This window comes from Falco peregrinus, chromosome 9 (assembly GCF_023634155.1).
Source record: "Falco peregrinus isolate bFalPer1 chromosome 9, bFalPer1.pri, whole genome shotgun sequence".
Taxonomy (NCBI): Eukaryota; Metazoa; Chordata; class Aves; order Falconiformes; family Falconidae; genus Falco; species Falco peregrinus.
Genome location: NC_073729.1, coordinates 19,016,225 through 19,039,435, shown reverse-complemented (window position 1 = coordinate 19,039,435; position 23,211 = coordinate 19,016,225). Strand labels below are relative to the sequence as shown.

Genomic DNA, 23,211 nt, shown 5'->3' with positions numbered 1-23,211 from the left:
GTGCATGTGGTCATCACTCAAGGAAAACTCCTTATCCTTGCTATCACCACTTCTGTCCTCCGGGAGGTTAGAAAACATGCTAGCTACAAGAATGATGCAGAGGTTTCAATATGAAAAAAAACAAAACAGCACTTGTGGAGGCTGCACAGACCAGGACAGAAATTATGGACTAAAAAAGAAATTTCCAGATCCATGAAAAGGCAATAAATACTTTTTTTTTCTCCTTTAAATTATGTGGTGCCTTTCATGCCATTAACATTATTACATAGTGGTGATATGAGTAACTATTGATACGGCACTGATTCTCTGGTGGCATAGTCAAATGTCCTCAGCAGCAGCCTGTTTATATCCCTCTTCAAGTATTCTGTTTTCTTTAGCAGAGACCAAGGTCCCAATTTGTTCTTCAGTGTCAAAACTGTGTTCAAAAAACCCAAACGAACCCAAACTTTCCACTTCTTTAGAGCATCACCCAAAGGGCTGGCATGTCAAAGCTTCAGTCCAGCATGCGGTGGGAAGGAGGAGTATTCTTCCATTTTGCAAATGGATAAATTGAGGTATGGAGAGGAGCAGTGATTAACACCGAACGGTGGGTCAGTGGCAGAACATAGCCCAAATTACAGAAATCCTTATTCCTTTTTGCCACCTTCCATTTTAATCGTTCACCTTTAGTCACGGTCTTGACTTTTCTGTTCCACAGAAAGCATTAACAGAAAATCTAGGCCACCATCACTGAGATTTAATTCTTCTATCTATGCAGAGAGTTCAGTCTTCATAAACTGCATTTTAGGCAACTGGAATTACTGGCTGTTAACGGGCAGCAAAGTTAATCTTACTGAACACAGACTTTTCTAAATGAGGGTGACCTGAAATAGTTCAGTAGTATCCATAAGCTCTAGGGGGAATAAAGCGAGGATATACTAAACGAATAAAGGTAGGAGCAACCGGAGACTGCGTGGTGAAGATGATGATGATACTGTGGCCTTCCAAAACCAAGATGAAAATACTTGCGGAGTCCAAGAGAGGAAGTTTCTTTGAAAACAGGCACGTTGAACTATTTCTTTAGATTCCACCACTCATAGAAGTGATGCAGTTATACATCAAATGTTCTTACTGAGAAATATCTAGAAAAGTCCAGCTGACTTATTCATGGCATGTTATTCCAAGCACTGAATGCTAAATGCAGTTGCTAACAGCAGATTTGATCTCAGCCATGCTCCAAGAATCAGTCTATAGCATGATCATTATTAATAAAAGTTAATTGAAACCAAAACTCATCCCTCAGGACTTTCAATCAATGAACACAAAAAAAAGCTGCACTAAAAAGCACTGGAAAATACAGCTTCACAGAGAAAGGGACAATGGAAAGAAAAGCTCTCACTAAAAATAGTGCTAGTCTTTTTGTCCCTGTGCAGGAAATGTCGGCACCACCAATTCTAGCGCTGAATAACGCTTTGTCTTTGGGAACGTTATTCAGCGGGAGGCAAAAGTAAATCAACAGCCAATTCTGCTGAGGGAAGTAAACATTTGCAGATGGGAAAATTGAGGTGAAGAGCTATTAAGGGACTCGCTAAAGATGAAAAAATGAATTCACTCTTGGTTACTGGTCATCTGTTCTGATGGGACAGAAGAGCCCTCAGCTGGAAATGCCAAATTTCATTGTCCAGAGCAAGAGCTTTTATATGTAAACCGAATAACTGAAAATGGAATTGTCCCAAAAAACTATATGTCTTTGTTCCTCAAAGGTATTAGAAGATGTAAGTCTTAGTTAGCATGCTGAGGATCTTCTTGCTGGGCTTTTCACTGCAAACCCAGTGGGGACTGGCACTAAATGCCAGCAAAGAAATGTGAAAAAAGGTGCTTCCAGAAATGCCACTGGGGCAAAACACCCCCCAGCAGTTCAGTGGACACCCATCAGCCCAGGACACTGCTTCTTGGCAGCTTCTGTTCACCTTCTGCCACACTAGCTCCTGCAAAGCTGTGTTTTGGTTTAGTTTGAAACCCAGCCCCACCCATGATGTTGCCTGGCGTCTTTGCTGTGTGGTTTGTTCAAGATACCCTGACAACTGTAACCCTCATGCCGCATTTTCTGATTACTCTGTCTAAGCAGATCGGGTTTGAGCGCTGTCCCATTAAGCATGGTGGAGCAACAGGTTTTTTACGTGATGTACCAGCAAATGGACTGCTTTTTTTCACTTTTCTTAGCTCATGACTTTGCCTAGCATCTCTCCAGAGGAAAGAGAGATGTAGCAATAGGACAAGGGGTAATGGCTTTCAACTGAAAGAGGGTGGATTTAGATTAGATATTAGGAAGAAATTCTTCCCTGTGAGGGTGGCGAGGCGCTGGCCCAGCCTGGCCCAGAGCAGCTGTGGGTGCCCCATCCCTGGCAGTGCTCAGGGCCAGGCTGGACGGGGCTGGGAGCAGCCTGGGCTGGTGGGGGGTGTCCCTGCCCCTGGCAGGGGGGTGGAACGTGCTGATCTTTAAGGTCCCTTCCAACCCAAACCGTTCTATGATTCTATAAAAACAAGAAATAATCTTGCGGTTTATAATTACAATTATTTTAGACGAGGAGACAGGTGGCACCATAGAGTGACCCAGCACTACCACAAGTACCGTGCTTAAAGATCTGACTTTTTCTAGGAATGCCTGCTCTGGTTCTGACTGAAAAGGACAACAGTAAAACGCATACAAATTGTCCTCTTCAGCTTCTTTATTGCACGCTCTTCACTGTTTTTAATACAGAAAAGCTTTCTGCAGGTTAAGGGTTTGATCTTGCAAAGCGGAGAGCATACTTGGCCAGTCCAGCAACACATGTACTCAACTATGAATATGAGAACTATCTCATTAGCTTCAGAGAGGTTATCTGCTAGACCAGAGGTAGTCTGAGCAAAGCAAGGAACACAGGCATTACAAAAGCTTAATAGTTCTCTTTTCCAGTAATAAAATAAGTCCTTATTTTTATGTTGTTTTTCTAAGGAATTGAGTAATTTCTTATGTGCCAATGTTGGTATTTTTGTCCGTCACCAAAACTTTTGAACCAGCTGATGTCTTTTAGATAGACAAAGGGACAGAGGCCTTAAAGATATTAATTTCCTGTGAATTTTTGAAAAATAAATAGAAGGGAGGCAGCATGCCAGTATGTCTGTAATATATGCACAACTGTGTCATCTGAAAGCAGAAAATTTACCTGGCTTTATGGAATTGTTCACGTTATTCCATCAGGAGCTACTTAGAATATGAATATCCCAATCATCATGGAAAATTTGACTCATAATTTATTAAACCCTGAGACACAAAGCCAGCAGAAACCAAGCTCACAGACATGTCTTTTATTCTTTTTCAACATTTTGAAGTCCTTATGTATGGTTTTGATCCACCTTTAAATTCAATTTCTGATTTTTTTTTTTAATCTACATGATAAAGTTCCTAGCAGACTTTTTTTGGGGGTGGGGTGTCTTGCAATAGTTTAATTATCCAGTTGTCTGGAAAGGTTTACATTTTCTTTTCTGATCACAGTGTAAATACATCAGAAATTAAATAGTCATCATGTAATTCAGTTCCATCTGCAAAAACCTAACAAAAGAGCCTTTTCTTTTAACAGAAGTAAGAGTGGTTGTGGCACCATAGCAGCTTAAAATACATCGGAGATAATATTTATAAAGAATAAGAAAGATGTGTTCTAATGACCAGTGATGGCTCTAAAGTATTGCAAGAGCTTGGTTCAAAGCCCTTTGGAATGAATAACAGTCCTTCTGCTGGCATTACTAATCTTTGAATCGGGCTCATTAATGTATTGCAGATATTATATCCCTAGCTGCCAAAAAGCTGAAAAAATTAGGAAGTAGTCATAAAAATAGACATCAAATACATTCCTCTTCTGAGAATTAATGTAGGAATGAAGTATGTCTACTACAATTCTCCAGTGCTTTATTCCAGATATTTTCTTAGTGTTTTTAAAGGAATTAACCAGGCAAGCTATCCATCTCATCCAGAACTCTGCCTCCAGCAACGGCCAGTATCTCATGCCACAGAGACTGGGAAACACTGGAATTGCCGTGACAGTTTTCACTCTGGCCCTGTAAATCAGTCCTTTCCGGGATGTGCTGTGCTGATGGAGAGGAGGAAGGGTGGGAGGGGAAATAGAGATATTCAGGCAAGACTTTCCCATCTTTAGCTTCTTTGTGATTAATTACAGATAGATACTTCATACTCTCTGGCTTTTATAGCTCATTAACATCAAACGGTCTCAAGATATAAATTTGTTTTATCGCTTGCCAAGAACTAGGGGATGTCTAGGAGCAGACACCTATAAATGTTCACTAGGGGATATAAATGAGACACGATTTAGCTGACCAATTTGAATCCTTGGTAGAAAAAAAAAATATTACTTAGGTTCTTTACCTGTGGATCTCAAAGTACAAAAATATGTGTGCGCGTGGGCGTGCACATAGATGTAGGAGAAGGAGAGGGACAGGAGACGGTGACTGTCGCTCCGTCCTGCGTGGGGCTGAGAAGCCAGTAAGACGGAACCGGCCACTGATCTTTTTTCAGCCCTTGGGATCGTTTTCAGGTCGCCTACCTACCTGAGCACCCCGTGGCCACCGGGAGAGCGCTGTTCAACGCCCTTGTAAAGCGAAAAGGCAACGTCAGCTGCCAGCCCTGGCCCCGGGGAGCCCCAGCTCTGTCTCTTTAAGGAACCCAGCGAGTCGTGATGCTGCTGTTTGTATTGCTAAATCCCCAGGAGTCCAGTTAAGAAATGGGCAGCTGTCTCTTTAAGTGTGATTTCCTTCTATTGTATTTGAATCGTGATCAGGAAAAAGGAAATGAAACCAGAGACCCGGGGCTGAGCCACGGAGTAATAATAATAATAGCGATGCTGAGCTCCCTGTTCGCAGCACATCCAGCCGGCTCCGGAGCATGTTCCCAGCTGCCCGGGCTGAAAGCCTGAGCGCAGCCCGGCGGGCTCCGGGCTGAGGCAGCGGTGGCAGCCGAAGCAGCCGCTTCGCAGGCGCTGCGGCCGCGGGAGCTGCCCCCCGGGGAGCTGCCCCCCCGGGAGCTGCCCCCCCGGGAGCCCCCCCGGGAGCTGCCCCGCCGGCCGGCGCGCAGGAGGAGCGCGGCGGGGATGGGAGGTCAGAGCCCGCGGGAGCCCAGCCGCGCCGGAGCCCGGCGGGGAGCGGCAGCGGCCCCAGCCCACATTTCTCTCTCTCTCTCTCTCTTTCTGGTGTTGCAGGAGGAAATCCTGTGAATGTCATTGGGGGGCGGAGGGGGAACTCAGCTGGTGAGAAGGCATCGAGAGCAGACAGCCTTTGCGGGGGCAGATCCCACCACAGGCACGCTACAAAGGAACAATCCCTGCCAATGTCATCGGCCATCGAGAGGAAAAGCCTCGATCCTTCCGAGTAAGTGGCCTCTTTTTCCTTACCTCCCTCCCCGCCGAGCCTTCCCGCGGCCACTCGTCCTCCCCAGACCGGAGCCACTTGCCCGGCTCCGCCGGCCACCGGCATTGTGTGCCCGGCAGCCCCTTCCCGGCGGCGGGGAGCGGGGGCTCGGCACCTGCCCCCGCCGCCCCCCGGCCCCAGCCGCCCCCCGGCCCGCCGCCCCCCGGCCCCCGCCGCCCCCCGGCCCCGCCGCTCCCCGGCCCCGCCGTTCCCCGGCCCCGCCGCCCCGAGCCCCCCGCGCCCGGCAGCGGGCACCGGCGGCCGGGCTGTCCCAGCCCCCGCGTCTCCCCGGCTGCGGGCCCCGGGCGGGCTGCACGGGGGTGGGGAGCTGATGGGGGGGTGATGAGAGGTCCCCGAGTTGTGGGAGAGCGCAGCCGGGAGCAGCGCTGGGCATTTTCCAGCCGGTCGTGCGAGCCCGGGGTCCGGGCAGGGCGGGGGCGCGGGGGAGCATCCCATCCCGCTTGGCATGCGGGACGGTGGCTGGCACCCGGAGGGACCCCCCCTGCCCCACCTCGGAGCTGCCCGGCCGGCTGTAGCCGATCGCAGGGGAAGGTCAGAGCTCTTATCTGTGGGTGCCCAACTTCCACATTTTCATAATGCAACTTTCAAGAGCTTCTATAAACTGCTTCGGTGGGGGCTGGGTGTTCTGCAGAGGGCATGGAGAAAGGTTCGATTGACGGACGGGATGGAGAAGATGAGAATTTCCCTCCCTGGGTTTCCCACTCGGGCAGGGGCCAGGTACCGTGCCCCTCTGCAGGCTGTGCTGCGCAGCCCCTGGCCCCCCTGCACCCACGGCATCCCACCGCCCAGGGCCACGGTCACTCGGCCAAAAAACAGAGTCGTTGCAGCCCTGTACACACTAAGAACTGCAGTTATGCTTGTCTGGAATCACGATAAGAGAGAAGAAAGAAAAAAAATATTATAAAATCTCCATTTTCAGATAAGGCTTAAACATCTCCCTTTAGTAAACTTGAGTCATTCGTGGTTTGTTTCCTGTGAGATACTAAAAATGCCATTGCTTGAAGCCCAGAGTGAACACACAGGAACCGTTCCTTTTCAGGATCAAATCAATTCATTCCATGTCACATCTGATGTGCTGTATAGTACCTTTTCTCTTCATTTTATACTGTTTTCTAAGAAACGATAATCCAAGCCCCCAAGCATAGGATGGACAGGTTTCAACTGCGAAGTTTTAGTAATCTTTATTTACCCACCACCTTGTGTTCCAGTGACTTTAAGTGCTGGCTTAGAAATCTATGGACATCAAAAAGCTAATGCATAAAGCAGCAATTCTGTTCTGTGTAAACATCCGCCAGGCTGTTCCGGAGTTCAAGGCTTTCAGAGAAACCTGGTTTGTGATTCCTGAGCACCCGTACAGTGAAATATTTTGGGGTACATCTGAAGTTTTGAATAATGGATGATAAAGGATAATAATGTGCGTTTCCTTCTATTGGCAGGCTCTCAGAACTTGTCAGAGTGGAGCTCACATGTTAGGAAAGGGAGTATGGGGCCCAAAAGAATAAAGTTGGAAAAACTAATTAGGGAATGCCTAATCACATGCGGCATTCCCCATGATTTTAACAACAACTGGCCAGACGGAGACCTGGCAGGGGAGGGGTGCTATGGCACAACTTGTAGGGCACAGCAGTTTAAACTTGGAAGAGTGAAAACCAGAACAGAGTATCATCAGATAATATCTTACTGCTTAGCTTGCTTAAATAAAAACTGCAGGATCAGTTTCTCAGCACAGAAGTTCTTGACCAGCAGTCATTTCTCCCTGCTGAAGAAAGTAATTTTTGCCCAGAAAACTGCTGACACAGTAAATAAGCAGTAGTAGTATAATTTTTTTCCTGTTGCCTGCTGGAAAGTGGGAGCAGCCTGATCCTTCTGCATCAGCGCAAGTCTCCTCTGCCCCCACCAGCCTCAGGGAGGACAGACTAGCCACAGAAGTGTTGAGGGGCTCTGTGCTAGAGTGAGAACCCTATAATGTATGAAAAAAATTGGGGCTCCTCTCTACCAGATATTGAGCACATCACTCATCATCCAGCAAAGCATAAATGTGCTAACATATGCCTTCCTTGCCGCTAGCCACAGGTTTAAAATTAAGCAAGTGCTTAAAGGATTGATCCAATAGGTTTTTTTTTAATTAACTTTCCTGGGGTTTGGATAAGGCCCTCAGAGGCAGCACCAGGTTGCTGCACACCTTGCAGCACTGAGCTCAGGTGCCTCTCTTAATTTTTTGCTGTTTTTCTTTTTTTTTTTTTTTTGGCAGAACTTGTGAAGTTACACAAACAGGCAAAGAAGAGAATTCCTTAAGAAAGTAGCTTTGAAGAAAATTCTTGCTTTATCCCCAGATATTACCAGAACTATCCTAGATTTCAGAGCTGTTTAAAAAGGGAAAAAAACATACGGTGCATGAATAGTCAGTGCTAATATTGCAGTAGAGATTTGTGCCTCTTTTCATGCAGGGATGTGTAAATCCAAAAAAATGGTTTGAGCTGTGTTGGCATAGACCCCTCCCAGGGGATACATGTCCTTAGCTGAAGAGAAAAAGAAGTCCTGCAGTAACATGAGGTAAAATCCTGGCTCTACTAAAAACACCAGCAAACCAGCTGGGTAACAGTCTCATCTGTTGTATTTATTCATTTCATTCTGTTCAGAGAAATGACATCCTCAGACTTGGTCTTCAAATTTACCTTTCCCAATGGAAAGTTGACTGCATGCAAAATCCCTCAGGTGCCTTTTCTAGTCCTTTAGCTCTTGGTGAGACAGAAATTCCCTTTGCTCCCAGTGGCGCCGCAGCCAGAGCTTGCAATCTCAGGTTTACAGTACAGGCGAATCTGTTTTGGGCTCATGCAGAGGTGGTTTATGGTCATGCTGGGGTTCTTTGGTAAGTTCTAGGTAAATCCAGAGGTTATCTGTATTGATTAGGTCACTTGACAGATTATAGATAAATCTTTAAAATCTTGTGGGGGGGGGAAAGCATTTTTTAATGGAAGCAAAATCATTGACACGCATTGTAGAGAAACCAGAACTATCTGAAAATGTGAAGAATACAGTAAGAACTATAGTGGTTGTTGGCATTTGTCAGTCTGCACAGACAGAGCTGGCTTTTCAATGAAATGGTGAATCCAGGCAGCTTTTTGACCGCACTTTTGAAAAAGTGCAATCTTTAATTATGGGGGAATCATGTTATAGGAAAGGTATTTCTTTTATTAGAACTGCATGGATTGAGACACATGACCAAGCAGTTCATGTTCTGTCCAGTAGAAGAAAAATTATGCATCTACACAGACGCCAACGTCCCAGTAAAGTGGTAGATACCTTTACAGTAATGAATACACATGGGTGATACAGAGATTGTCATGTTAATGCATTATTCTTTGAAGAAAAAAAAAAAAGTTAGCAAGTTTTTGGATACTCTTATTGATGCCTTACATATTAAGCTGGGTTTTTTGTTTTTTTTAAAGCAAAAGAAGACTGAAGTCCTGTTCCCTCTCATGCCAGAAGGGTATAAATCATTTATCTCCACTGTAACTCCTGTTATAACTGACCAACCTTGTGTTTTGTTTTTCCTTCGCCGCCTTCTTATGTGGCTGCTTCCAGAGTGCATTCTCCTTCTCCAATGATTCTTTCATTCCCTCAGGGAGCCAGTGGATGAAGTCCTCCAAATTCCCCCTTCGCTGCTGACATGTGGCGGTTGCCAGCAGAACATCGGGGACCGCTATTTCCTGAAAGCCATCGATCAGTACTGGCACGAGGACTGCCTCAGCTGCGACCTGTGCGGGTGTAGGCTTGGAGAAGTGGGGAGACGGCTGTATTACAAACTGGGCAGAAAGCTCTGCAGAAGGGACTATCTCAGGTATACAACCCACTCGTTCTACCCTCGCTCCCTCCTTTCTATCCTTTCAGCTTTGCTTATTCATGTAATTAGTATAACAAAGATCCATAATGAATGAATTCACTTTTAATTACTTTTAAAACATAAAGCCTAACAGCAGTCGCAGTTGTAACACAACATTGTCTGCAAGCTCAGGTTTACAATATGGGCTCATGTATTTTGGGGGTTCACACACAGATGCTTTATGGTACTCCTGGTGTTCTTCAGTAAGTGATAGATAAATCCAGAGGTTATCTTGTTGATTAGGTCACTTAACAGTTGTTAAAAGGTTAAATCTTAAAAGTCCTGTTGGGAAAAAAAAAAAAAAAGAAGAAGCATTTTTTAATGAAAATGAAAGGATCACTACATGTTGTGGACAAAAGAGAACTATTTGAAAATGTGAAGCATATAGTAAGAACTCCTTGGACTTTGGGGTTGTTGGCATTCATCCATCTGCACAGACATAATGCAAAAGCTCCAGGCGAACCGCGCAGTGTCAGTGTGGGCTTCTGGCACATAGAAATTGGGAAAAGGTGATGAATTTCAGCAAGCTCCCCCTGAGCAGACAATGAAGCGGTTCCCCCGCATTGTTTTAAGAAGTTCTGTGCTTCTCCAAGCATTGCCTTGGAGCTGAAGGGTGTATAAAACCAGGTAAGATGATGAAAGATCATTTAGTTCTCTCATTTATGAACATGGTATCCAAGGTAACTGAATCCGATTCGCTTTCCTGATGCAGTAATATCAGCTGTGTAAGAGATGCCAGATTCCACTAGCCAGCAGGGCTGCTGTACCCATGTGGTGTCTGAAGCCACTGCCTTTGGTGCAGTCATTGTTGATCCCCCTCTTTTTCTGTGTCGCTGGTAAAGTTATCTGGGACACCTCAAGCAGAAGGATGCACTGTGCTGCATGTTTTTGGCAAAGCTACAGCCAGCACAGGAAAGTTTGATTACACTACTTTGGATCCAGTGGATTTTTAGCATGCTTAAGCCTGGTCCTGAACAGACAAGAATTCACACGTTTTGCTGAATCGGATCCTACAAATACACTTGCTACAGGTATTTTCATTAACACCTCTCTGCCTATCTGTTTTGCCAAGGTTTGTAAGTAGAAGGATTAAATTGAGATTAAGATAGTTCACAAAAATTGGAAACAAAGGATCTTTACATTCTTGATTACAATTAAAACGTATTGATCTTTGCTGCGCTGGTTGTGTACCATTTCTTCTAATGGATCCCTAATGTGTCAGGAGGTCTGTGCAACAGAATAACGGTATTTGGTATTTTTTCAGCTACATTACTGAAAGCTAATCTACCTGCCCATAAAAACTAAACCAAAATCTCAGCGAAATTCCTGATTGTGGTGTCCATGAGCTTTACTGATGGGAATTTTTCTAAGCAGAAACTGAGTTCTGCTAATGCGACCACTTGTAAACACTCTGTGTACACAACAGTCCAGGGGTGATCTGGTGCTAGTGACACTTTCCAAATACTATGCATCTTAAAATGGAAGCGACAGAAAGTATGAAAGTGCAATTAATGGATTTTCTTGCTGTGAAATTCAACGTTTTAATTTATTTCATAATGCAACATATAATATCTACCCTCATTAATGAAAAATATGGCAACCCTTGTGTAACCTTAGTATTACTTTCGTTGGGCAGAAGTAAACACTGACACCTCCTGGTAGATGAAAGAAATTATGTCTTTTCCCCTTAAAAGATCTCTCTGATTTTAGTGGGCATTCTTTTTCCTGTTCAGAAGATGACACGAAGCAGGCACAGCACATGTAAGTGAAGTGTAGGAGATGGCAAAACTCTTTCCACAATTTTGGAAACTTAGAAGTCAAACTCAATAGGTGCATATATGAGCAAGTAATGCATAGCATTTCTCCCACCTTTTAAAGGAAAAAACCCTGTATATTCGTGCTTATTTATCAATGATTTGACTTACAAACTCTGTAGCCAGCAGAACGTGTGAAAGGCTGGCATTCACACATAGCCGAGTACGTTGCACTGCTCCAGCTGAATGGTAGCACATGCTGTGAGTTGCACACATAGCTCAGGCATTCATCAGAGGCTCCTTTTGACAGGCAGTACCGTCATGAGCTCAGCAGGGCTTCTCCATGTGGATTAAAGAGTGGTCCACATCATAAAACTGTTTGAGCTGGCATAGGTACCTAGAAGGTCTTAGCATGTATCCTTCGGAAGCTCAGCAGGAGTGACTTCATGGATATAGAAATGGCTGGGTTTGAAAGGATCACCAATGTGGAGGCAACGACAAGAGGCAGGGGAGTCTTAGACCATGGCTTGCGTCAACTCCTTCAATCACAATAGCAACAGCTGAAGATAGGCAAAATTTATCAACAGAAAGGCAATTTCTATTGGTCACAGAAGTGCAAGTATTAGCATGGCACAACTTTATGCTACGATCTGGAGAGCCTTTACTCATCCTGAAGCTGATCAGCAATTCAGAATAAGGTCATTGATCAGAGAAGTCAATTATTCTGAAAATAGGTGAGGACCTTGGACTTTCTACTTCAAGTTTTGGTATGGCAAAATTTAGAGTTCTGCTCGGCAGCTTTCCACGTGACCTCTATCTTAACTTGGCAATACTATGACTAGTGGATCAAGGCACTGATGTCACGTTCTTGACTTGATTTGTTTTTTAAATCTCCCCAGCAAAGGAGCTATGCTTACCTCTCTGCTGCTGTTGTTGTTTTAGGCTCTTTGGCCAAGATGGCCTCTGCGCCTCCTGTGACAAGCGAATCCGGGCTTACGAGATGACCATGCGGGTGAAGGACAAAGTATATCACCTTGAATGCTTCAAATGTGCTGCCTGCCAGAAACATTTCTGTGTTGGGGACAGATACCTCCTCATCAACTCGGACATAGTATGTGAACAGGACATCTACGAGTGGACTAAGATAAATGGAATGATCTAGCAAAGACACGCCTCATAGTCTAAAAAAGACATCTCATGGGCAACACTGATGCATAGCTGCAGTGAGGAGATCATCACCTGAGCTATGGGCTTTGTCTAAAATGGGGGGAAAATACCACGGAGTCAGCCCTTTGCAGGCAGTGCTACGTAGAATCTAAACTACATATAGGTGAAGAAGGGAGACCGAAGCAATAGTAGAGAGACTGACTTCTGTTAACAAGGGCGTATGGGCAATAACTGACGTCAGCCATGTAGGCGAGAGGCGGGGGGACAAACACAACGTGATAACGAATTCTCGTAACCAGAGAAAAAAGAGTAGGCACTTCTATAAAGAGATGTTATGACTTTGTCACCTGCAGACTAGGATTGTGCAATTGAATTTTCTTTTTGTCTTGTTTTAGTTACTGAGTTTAGATGACAGCTCCTAATGTAGACATGAGGAAGAATACTGGAAGAAAAGGGCCATCACTTATGTGGTCATTCTGTATGGCCTTATGCTTCGGGTAGGAGAGAAAGTGGGAAGAGGGTGGGGGTTATTTTTGCATGGATTTATTTTTTTCTTTGAGAATGAACAGTGCATCCTCTAGTCCCAAACTCTTCTTTAAAAAAAATCCTGCTGAATAGTTGTTTTCAGGCACTGCTGTTTCAAGATGAGATGTTCCACAGATCATTTCTATACAAATATAAATCTAAAGAGTTGTTCAACTATTTTATTAACTTAGATTATATCGATAAAATATTTGTTGTGTGTAGTAAGACTCTGCAGCTTTAATAAAAATAACAGAAGATTTGAGTGTTGTTATTTCTTTTTCTTTGGAGTTGGGCTGGATGTTTTGCTCATTTTATATATGTATTTATTTTTTTAGCAGGGCTCCTACACTTTTTTTATGGCTGATGCCTGCTGGATCCACTTAAGGTTGCATTTCAAAGCAGTAATGTGAGAACACTGAGGTCCCAGCAAGCCTTGTAGAGTTCACGCTAAGGAGAAATTAGTGTTGTGTGACACTGAGGCTCTTTGCTGTTCATGAGGATGTTTTGAGGCTGGTGGCCCACAGAAAAAATATGCAGAGAAGGGTGTCACATCCACAGAAAAGGGTGTTACTTGGCAAGAAAGGCAGACCCTATCTGATCTCAGAGATCATTTAAGATTAGGGTCTGCTAGAAAGGTGGCTTGTCCCGATTTTGCTCTGCATTATTGAATCCAGCATAATATCACTAGAGCCAATCAATACTTGCCAGTATTTAGAAAGAATTAAGTTCAGAGTCTTTCCTGCAAAGACTGTTGTCACTTGCTTCTTAAGCAAAAGGAAGTTTCTTAGCACTGTAGTCACACTAAGAACAGGAGAAGTACGCCTCGTCAGGCTCAACTGGACTTTCGGTACCTTACTCCCACAGAGGCAAGTGTGGGTGTTGAGGTGAGCAAGAGCCTTTCCAGCCTGCCAGAAGGTCCATGACCTTTGCGGGAGCTGGCCTTCAGACTCCTCTGCTTAACACCGACCCACTGACCCGTTCTCTGTGAGCTTGCCTACTCCCATTTTTTGACTCTTCAGCCTCCATCGAGTCCCCAAGCAACAGTTTTCACAGTTTAATTCTATGCTGTATTTATTTCAGACCCTGTTGTCTCATTGCTTGATCACTATATTGTGAAAGATAATGAATGATAATTTCCTATCGCCTTTTTTTTTGCGCTATGCTTGAATTTAAAGACGTACATCATATTCCCTCCAACTTGTTTTTTTCTAGAGATGAATAGTCTAAGTTCCTTCTTGCATGAAAGCTGTTTCACGCCTCTGATAATCTCTGATTCTCATCTCTGTATGTTTTCTGGTTCTATGTCACCCCTTTTGAGCGCAACGCTAGAACAGCAAGTTTTGTTCAAATGTACTAAAAAAATAAAGCTTAGGACACAGCTGAACAAGTCTGACAGCCCACTCAGAAGCTGTTTGGCATGTCCATTCACCCCACCAGTACTAACACCTAAGGAACAGCACCTAAACATGTTGGCATCTTCTTGTCTGCTTGTTTTTAATAAACTAGTCAGTCACCTATGGGATCTCTTATCCAAGTGGCAGTACTGACCCGTGATGACATTTTGCATTTTACAATGGATATTCTGAGAGGTCTTTTTTTTTTTTTTTTCTTTTTCTTGCTTTTGTTGTCACAGCTAGCGCTGGGGACAAAACCTTTACATCTTATTACCAGTGAAACTGGAAACCACACATAACGAGTTCTCGCTTGAAAAGTAGTTGGAGGGCGCTGTGATTTAGCTCTTCTCCAGTGATTTGCTGACCTCTGGAGGCCACGGGCAGCTGGTTGTAATTAGAATTCTTAACCTAAAATGTGTCCCTGCCAGCACAGGCAAAAAGGCTAGGTACCCAAGGAAGATACAGCTATCCTCTCTCTCTGCCCTCCGTGGCTCCTTGCAAATATTTAGTCCAGCTAGAAACGAAATCTCACTATCCCTGTTAGTTTACGCAGTTTGGTGGGTGCTAACCCAGGGTGGAGGTGCGCCAGCATTCTTCAGGTCGGCGTGTTGGGAGCACGTACACATGTGAGTGCTGCATCACCAGACAGGGCAGAACCAACAGCTTTGTGACAGGTGTCTTTAAAGCTTTCCAGGTCATCACGCCTTGCCATGTCATCACAATGTCTCTGTCAGAGCCCCTCTTCTTTCGCCCCATCTCCTTTCCCTGAGAAAATATACCTCAATGGCCTTATTGTATGAGCAGGGCAGATGAGTGCTTACAGCTTCGTGAACATCTTCTAGGCCATGACAAAAAAAAATTTGCAGATGATGGCAATCAGCTATAAAGCTGATTTTTCTGTAGTCACATGCTAGTGATACAGGTGAACAGGTACCAAAGGGAGTGTTATATGGTTGGAAGACTGGGACTCTGCTCCATCCTGCAGCACTGCCAGCTGAAGGGTCTCTGAACAAAGGCCATGTGTTTCAGATCACAGGTAGCCATCTACCCCGTCCCTGGAAGCATTCACAACCAGGTTGGACGGCTCTTGGAGCCACCTGGTCTAGTAGAAGGTGCCCCTGCCCCTGGCAGGGGGGCTGGAACTAGATGATCTTTAATGGCCTTTCCAACCCAAACCATTCTGTGATTCTGTGTTTCTACAATCTGCTGATAGTCCTGACTGTGCGAGGGGCAGGGGGAGATAAAATTAGGTTCCCTTTGACAAATTAAGCAGTGATTTTAACTTTTCAGTATTCCTGTGAAGAGGTTTTGAATCACATCCTGATCTCCTGTAGTGTGATGGTATAACTGACTCTAAAATAACTGCAGTCACAGAGTTACCAGTATAACGATAGCTTGATATGGTCAGAATCAGTATCATTACAGGTAAGAGTTTTGACACTTGTTTCCTAAACCCTTTCCAGTGTGGTTTTTAACCTAATAAAACATAAACAGGTATGCTGCAGAGCTGATTTCTCCACCTCACAGAGAGGTTTGACTGAACATTTGGCGTAAGGGGACTCTTTAACATCTGGGTTGAGATTAGGTAAAAGTGTCAGTAGTTCAGGGAAGCTTTGTGGTTTTGCACAAATGAGGGCAAGATCCGTGTTTCATTCTCACCTCAGAAAGTATTTCCTGTGTGACTTTTGGCAATGTAGTTAAATATTCCGCTCCTTAGTTACCTGCCTGTAAAATGGAGATATTATCACATTCTGAAAAATTTTTAAAATTTCCTAACACGGAAATACACTCATTATTTGGTGTAAGGCATCATTTACACAGGAAAATACATTCTTAAACCTGAATGAATGTATTTGTAAAAGAAGGATGCTGCAGGGTCCACAGCGGTCAGTCTTGTTTTGTTATAAGAGCACTGGCTTTATCCAGTCTATGTAACCTCAGAAAGGGCTTAAGCTGAGCTGGAAAATGACAGCTTGTGCCAGAAGAGGAGGCTCCACTTGAGCAGCAGCATTACTCCACCTGTATTATTGCACCAGCCTTGTGGACTTTTCCCCACCAGATTCCCCACTCTTGCTCTCCAGATCCAGGAGGAGAGAGGATGGATTTCTCTTGCAATTAGTGCAACCAACACTTCACCTCTGTCCTTATCTCAAGTATGTTCCTTACAGTAAAGGCTGTCTCCTGGAATAACAAGAAAATAAAATGGTCCAAAACCACTGGTGAAAATAAAAGCAAAGATGATTTAAAGTCAGAAGCGAAGAGCAGAAAAAATCTGAATATGACTTCATCAGCTGATATTCAAATGCATTGTCCTTTATATGTTTCCAATGTCAGCAGTATTTTAAAAGGCGTACCATCCTTCAAGATTTCCCTTCTTTGTCCCCATTATTCAATGTCATGGTAGGAAGATGAGAGCATTACCATCGATATCACTTTTTTAATTCCATGCCCTTGAATAAGGGCAATAAGAGCCCTGCATAATAGAGTTTTCAGCGGAGAGAGTAAATGGGAATCGGTTGTTAATTCAATACAGGATACAGAAGCTGTCTCTCCCATCTCTTTTCTCAAGGTAATACTGTGCCTCCAATTGTCATTATACCCAAGAATCAAATTATTTGAATTCTGGACACATCAGCACAAAACTGAAGACTCCCTGCCAATTTCGTAGCCTGCTTGGAAGAGAACATCAGAGAGCATCACTCATTTATACGACTGCCAGCCTGAGACTGTAAATTCAGAAAACAAGAAGGCCTCAGGTGCTGCACTTTAACATGTCTTTCTGCTCCTGAATCACCCCCCCTTAACACCCCTATCACATACAAGGTAACATTTTATCTCTGAAAGGTAAAGCTTTCAAGCATCTGCTGGGGCAAGCATACACTCTGTGTGGCCTGAACATGAATTGAAAATGAGACTATTAAGTACATTAATTGATAACAGTGGCTTATGACTTTGAAGGAGATTCATGACACTTGGAAAAATAATCTATAAAGACTTTTGTTGCTCTAAAAAGACAGTGCAGCATCAGCTTATTTCACTTGCAGCAGGTTCATCTCTTTTATAGAGCGTGCTGCACTGCAGGCAAAGGGAATTTTAATGGACACTGGAAAAAAATAATCTAGTCCTCTGTCCCACGACAAAAAAGAAGCCATAAAAAGACGTAGAACAGAGAGATTGAGATACAATATCAGAAAACATTTAAAGAATTGTGATTAAGTTAAGATTCAGAAGTCTGTCAATGAGATGATGATTAAACGGGCAGAAAGTTGAACCTTGTTTGAAGCAACTTGTTCCCTCCTGCTGGTGTTGGATGCTTGTTAGTACAGGGAGAAGCTTTTCAAGCGTGACAGCTGAGCCCTTAACTTCAGTCTCCAGCTTTTGGACTTTTTTAGAACCCTGATTTTGGGCTGGGATTAAGGGTTTTGTTTTCTCCCCTCAGATATCTTTTGCACCTCATATCAGGTGACTTTACCAATGTATTTTGCAACAACTGTGAACTGGTTTTGAGATACAGGTGATTTAATTATATTTACTTATAAAGAGGCAATCACAGTAAAACTGAAATTCTGCTTTAATAAGATGCATAGGCTTCAATCTGACAATATCCCGGAGCATCATGACAGCTACCCAAAACAGTGCTTAGAGATCATGTTGCTCTCTCATTAAGAAGGTCTAGGATCTGTAATCATCAACCTAAGGATGCTTTGAAACACTGGGAAATGCTCAGTTGGCTCGTAAGGCAATGCTCCATCACGGTGTGGTTATGGGGTTATTTTTGCAGTCAGTAGGTGTGAGCGAGCACCGAATAAGCTCTGGTGCAGTCGCCCCGGAATTCTTGGAGCTGGACCAGCAGTGAGTTTGACCCAACATGCACGAGAAGCGTGTTGTTCAGCTGATAAGGAAACTGAGAACGTGCATCAGCAAATACAGTTTGTTTATCCCGTAATAACTGTTTTTGAGTAGTACAAGCAAAAAGAGGCCAAGTCTGCACTAGACAGATAAGAGCTCTGACCAAAAGGACAACCAAAGGTCGCACCAGGCCTCCTGAAAACTTCAAAACAGAAGCCTTCGGTGGGAATGGATGACTAAGGGAATTGCAGAGGGCTTCTGGAGTCTTTTATCTTTGTGCTACCTCTTCAAATCCAGCTCAACACTTCAGTCATTTGTTGTTGCCATCATCTGACGAATGTCCGCTGAGTTCAGCCTTGTTCCTGCTGCACAGATGTTTGTAGCCAAAAACCCCACCACTGTGGCCGTGGCTAACTGGCCTGGCCGCCTCATTAGCAATCTCAGTTAATAATCTAAGGAAAGAGCTTGTGGGGCTGAAAAGTGAGCTGCTATCTGGTTCATGCAGATGGCTTTTTTAGGTCTGGAAAGACTCAATAGCAGCAGAATTTTCTCTAGGGGTGCCTGGTTATTCTCCACATTTCTCAGGTAAAGAAAGACCTTCTGAGCTCCCACACAAAACAGGAGGGTCCCGGTGCTTTCCACGAGACCATGCAATATTCCTCCGATCCTTGCTTTCAGTGGGATCTTTCACACATCCCTTAGGCTGTGAATCATGTCATTGCATCATGAATCACAGCCAGTGAAAACGCTCTAAGCATGAAATTATAAATATTCCTGAGGCTTTATCACTGCCTTTTTTCACCATGTTAAATTTGAAATTAGCCGTCTTGGTCTCCTGTGAACTTTGTCCATGCTATTCTCTATCAGTATTAATCCAGCATGCAGAAGTGTGTATGAAAACCTGAAAGCGGGTACTAGCATTGCTGACGAAGGCACCTCCTGATTATCCACTGCACTGAGTTTCTCTTCTACATTATCCGCTTAATTTCATGTGTTAGCTCTTGGAGGCAACAATCATGTTTTTCTATGCTATTCACGCTCTGTAAAATAAGTAAACTTCAGGGTTTATACTTTCACAGGTTAATGTTTACATTTGTAGCAGTATCTTATATTTGATTTATGTGAAAGAGGATGATATGAAAGGAAAACCACCTCGGAGCTAAGCAGCCATGGGAAAGAATACGACTTGCGTATGCCAGTTTGTGTCAACGGGGAATCTTTCATCTGAAGAAAAAATCCCAGTCTATCAAAATTACTCTGTAAGTGGCATCCCAAACTCTGCAAACACACACAAATATTTTAGACCCATTTTGGAGCTAAGAATATGAGACAAAAAGATTCACTAATAACAGAAGACAAGCCTGAAGTCACAGAGCACCTTGAGCTGTGCCGTGCAAGACAGGGGAGGACCAGAGGTGGCTTTGGGACAAATTTATGACCGATGTAGACAAAAGCATCCGTGTAGGGCCACCTGACAATTCCAGATAGACTGGCCACAGTTATCTTGCCACAGTGCTCCTTCCCTAGCTCATCCCTGCATCAGGATCCGCAGTGGTCAGAGGCACGAGGGCGTGAGGCTCCAACGCAGCTTGCAACCTCCCGTGCTAAGGGACCTGCCTGGATACCTGCACGTGGTGTTCCTTGTACGGTCCAGAAGGGTGAAAGCTGAGAGCAGAATCCCACTATGGTTGCTTTGAGTCTTTCGCTGTAACCGCTGGATAAAGTCCATTGGTTGAATTCTTGGTGATTCCTTCGACTTCATTTGACCTTGGAGCTGTCAAGGCAAATTTGCCATCGTGTGAGAGAGATTCCAGAGGGGCGTTGCTGTTGGCTGGGTCTACATGGCAGTAATGAGGAAGGGATTTTTTTAAAAACTGTTGTTTCATTCTGTCAGAAGGCAGCCTCAAGCTGTACTCTGACAGATATCCCATTTGTTACTAAACTGTCCAACAAGCTCCTACGTAATATTTAGTTTATTCACGTACATATTTCACTGAAACTCTGGCTCTGATCCCTTTAGCTGCCTCCCTGTCACCTTTCAAATTTCATCTGAGATTCACTCCTGTGAAGCTTGAATATAAAGGATTTGGTTACCGGTTCATATGTAAATCCCCCACCTTCCAAAGGACTGCTGAACGATCTTTACATTTATGTGATTCATTGGAGTCACTGCGTGATCATACAACTCCCATTTTAAATTTTCTTACCTTACTCCTTCTGTGCTCTTTATTACAGCCCCTCGTGTTCTGGTTAATTTTAGATGATCAGATTTCCAAGCAAAGGTCATTGCCTGGTTGTTCCGATGAAGCCCTGACTTTATTGTATCTTCACTATGGTAAAGAACAAACCCAATAGTAACAGTATAATAACAATACAAATTTCCTGGACCTCAGCATCTTTCTTATTATCAATTCCCCAAGCTGTCTACTCCCCTCAAAGTCTCAGTTTTGCCCATTTATTACTGTACATTTAGAGCACTAAGAAGCTGGTCTTGTGAAATGTTGACCACCCCTGCCCTAAGATCTTAGGTCATTAAGTGAATTTCAAGAGACGCTCAGCACCCAGTGGTAAAGATCCCTAGCGTGTCATTTCATTAGATTTTAAATAAGTAAAAATAAATGAAGGATGCTAAAAGCCTCATCTGCTTTCAAAGATGAAACATGGAATGCACAAAGCAGTCTGAGAAATTTTCAGCCTGAGGAATACCTCTGATATATTTAGCCATTTGGGCTCTATGACTGGTGATAACAGAAGAAAAACTAGGCTCCATTATTAAAGTGGAAAAGAACCTTTGTGTCTAGACTGAGCTGGGAAAATGCCACGATAACTTACTTGCATCCACAGTTTGTGCCGCTGTCAGTTATTTGATGGAGAACACAAAGCCTGCTGTGGGTAAAACATTTAAATGCTACAATTTTAAGTGGCTTTAAGTTTGCTTTTGGTTTTGGGGCTTTTGTTTGCTTGTTTGTTGCAAATTTTTTGTTCATCTTCAGGAACAGATATGTCTCTTTTACCATGTTTTCTTTGCAGTCGTTAGGATATTCATCAGGGAAGTAAACCGACAGCTCTTCGATGCACACTTGAGGAGCTCCTAGCCTAACCAGTGGGGCTAATTAATTTTTACGACTAACTCCTACGGAACTATAGGCCACTCCACCTCCATTGTCACCGCTGCCTAAGCCTCTGAGTAATGCTGGTCCTGGATACATTTGCCCACACTGCAATCACACCTCTGGTGGCTGCCAAGGCTGCCCGCTAACTCTCAGAAAAGACACAAAGATCTAGAGACCTTGAGAGCTGTGGATGTGGAGCTATCCTCACCCACTCTCCGCGGTGTTAGCAGTGGTGGAAATTTAAATGCAAACCCAATTCCCAGACTGCTCAAGCCAGAACACTTTGCAACGGCAGTAGGTAAGAATGAGTATGTAATTGCTGCCGTTCAGACAACCAGTAGTATTTACAAAACAGTACTAACTCCATTCCTTGCTAATAAGTGCCCACCTCAAACATACGCACACACCAGTTATTATCACCAGTATTATCTGCCAAGCCTGCAGTCTCATGACAAAGTACTTTTCCTAATTTCTCATCTTTCCATGCACTTCTGAAATCATTCAGCTGTTTCTCTGTAGCAGCATATACTGTCTGTGATGATCCCCCATTCTTTAACCCCCTAATTTCCTTGGTGCTGTGCAGATTTGGAGGCATTTATGTTCATTGGCCATTTTTGTGCAGGTATAGTTAAAAATGTAAGAGCCATTACGAACTTCTGAAAGGTGATGTTATGAGTTGCCTGGTTTTTGAATGGAAGATGATCACTGCAAGGATTACTAGTGTAAAATCATGCAATAGAAACAATTGCTTCTTTCAAATAAGAATGTTTAACTCACTAAAAGTGAGAGACATAAAAAGAGTAGTTTCTATTCTGTGTTTTTCTGCAGCTGTCACATATTGTCCATTTTTTTCCATATAAAATGTAATCTATTTAGTGTTTGTCTGCCTCAGAGGATGCTTTTGGAGCTTAATTCACCATTTGCAAAATGCTTGGGGATTCTCAGTTTTATAGGACTATAGCATCATAAATGAATTATTTCTGTGGCCGTATTATCTAACGGTTACTTTTGCTAAGCAAACAGATTTTGCTTGTAGAGCTTGAAATGTTTCACCTGCAAAATCTCGGGCTTTACACACTTTCACTCAACTCGAGACTTTGTGGCTGGAAGCTGGTGGGGCTGTGGTCTGTGCTCAGGAAAGGACGTGGCCATGGGTTTGGGTTCCAGAGGTTGCAGCAGGGCCAACGTTTGGTGACGCAGTCATGTCTGAGACACTGGGCTTCTTCACACAGGGAGCTTGGTAGCACAAGACCTCAGGTTTTAAACTATTTCCAGATTCCCGTTGCAAAGCCAGGACTTGGAATCCTCCCTGAAGGTCTTAGAGGAAATCAGTTCTAGGGATAGTTTTCTGGAAAATGGGGGGTTTGGAAATGAATTATAACAAAATGAAAATATGTGTTCTCTGAAAACATACTTCTTTCCAATAAAATGTGGAGGAAACTTGAACAAGTATGTACATGCATGTATACCCTGAAGATGTGACGCATTTTTCTGTTTTGATGCTATTCATCTCAGTAAGTTTATTTCCCCATCTATGTGTACCATTACCTTTTTAATCTCAGCCCTCATGGATTCTCATCACCCATTAGCACCAGCCTGTAGGGGCTGACTGTATGAGCAGGTTGGTGTTTGTCCCATCAGTGCCCTTATAACATTAATTCTTAATTCTTATCCCTTCGGCAAACGGAAAACCACAACGCAGTTGCCAGCAGCCCGATGGTGGAGCAGTCGGTACCCGCATCTTCCAGGGACGTCCACAGTCGCATCCTACCAGCCCGTACCCACGGCAGGGCTCAGTGGGCCAGGTACTCCAGCTGAACACGGATTATTTTTGTTTTGGGAAAGCAAATTAAGAAGCTTGATCTCTTAATATTCGTTAAAAGCAGAGGATGGCTTCGTGGGCAGGTGCTGAGTCGCGGCTGCCTGGGACACGGACAAGATGGGCTCCCGCCAGCTGGCAAACCGCGGGGGCCAGCGGCCACCAGGAGTGCTTGGGGGTGCTGGGGACACCGGCCCCGGGCTGGGGGCAGCCCCACACCGTGCCGCAGCCGAGGCCGGAGAGCGCCGGC

The 23,211-nt window shown here is 44.1% G+C and overlaps 1 protein-coding gene and 2 long non-coding RNA genes across 5 annotated transcripts; 1 reads left to right on the top strand and 2 right to left on the bottom strand.

Annotated features, from left to right (window-relative positions):
* Positions 1 to 4,617: 4,617 nt before the first annotated feature.
* Positions 4,618 to 13,043, top strand: LMO2 (LIM domain only 2). 2 transcript variants are annotated; one of them, XM_055813328.1, is made up of 4 exons: positions 4,618 to 4,746; positions 5,229 to 5,397; positions 9,083 to 9,298; positions 12,037 to 13,043. In XM_055813328.1, the coding sequence occupies exons 1-4, from the start codon at positions 4,710 to 4,712 to the stop codon at positions 12,254 to 12,256; spliced, it is 642 nt and encodes a 213-aa protein (XP_055669303.1). In that variant the 5' UTR covers positions 4,618 to 4,709; the 3' UTR covers positions 12,257 to 13,043. The 2 variants fall into 2 exon arrangements, with proteins under 2 accessions (XP_055669303.1, XP_055669304.1); XM_055813329.1 differs by lacking the exon at positions 4,618 to 4,746 and adding an exon at positions 4,867 to 5,127.
* On the bottom strand, positions 7,682 to 9,129 carry LOC129785117 (uncharacterized). Of its 2 annotated transcripts, none has more exons than XR_008748692.1 (2): positions 8,995 to 9,129; positions 7,682 to 8,333 (listed from the first exon to the last, which is right to left on the bottom strand). It is a non-coding gene; the product is annotated as an uncharacterized LOC129785117 (long non-coding RNA). The 2 variants fall into 2 exon arrangements; XR_008748691.1 differs by having other exon boundaries at positions 7,682 to 8,354; positions 8,995 to 9,076.
* A 4,635-nt stretch (positions 13,044 to 17,678) lies between the features above and the next one.
* Positions 17,679 to 23,086, bottom strand: LOC114012943 (uncharacterized). Its single transcript, XR_008748690.1, has 2 exons — positions 22,691 to 23,086; positions 17,679 to 22,490 (listed from the first exon to the last, which is right to left on the bottom strand). It is a non-coding gene; the product is annotated as an uncharacterized LOC114012943 (long non-coding RNA).
* Positions 23,087 to 23,211: the final 125 nt, after the last annotated feature.

Excerpts from the sequence above, each read along its gene's own strand:
- LMO2 (XM_055813328.1), top strand. The coding sequence starts at position 4,710 with ATGCTGCTGTTTGTATTGCTAAATCCCCAGGAGTCCA. Across the intron at positions 4,747-5,228 it reads GCTAAATCCCCAGGAGTCCA|GAGGAAATCCTGTGAATGTC; the intron begins GTTAAGAAATGG and ends CTGGTGTTGCAG. Across the intron at positions 5,398-9,082 it reads AAAAGCCTCGATCCTTCCGA|GGAGCCAGTGGATGAAGTCC; the intron begins GTAAGTGGCCTC and ends TCATTCCCTCAG.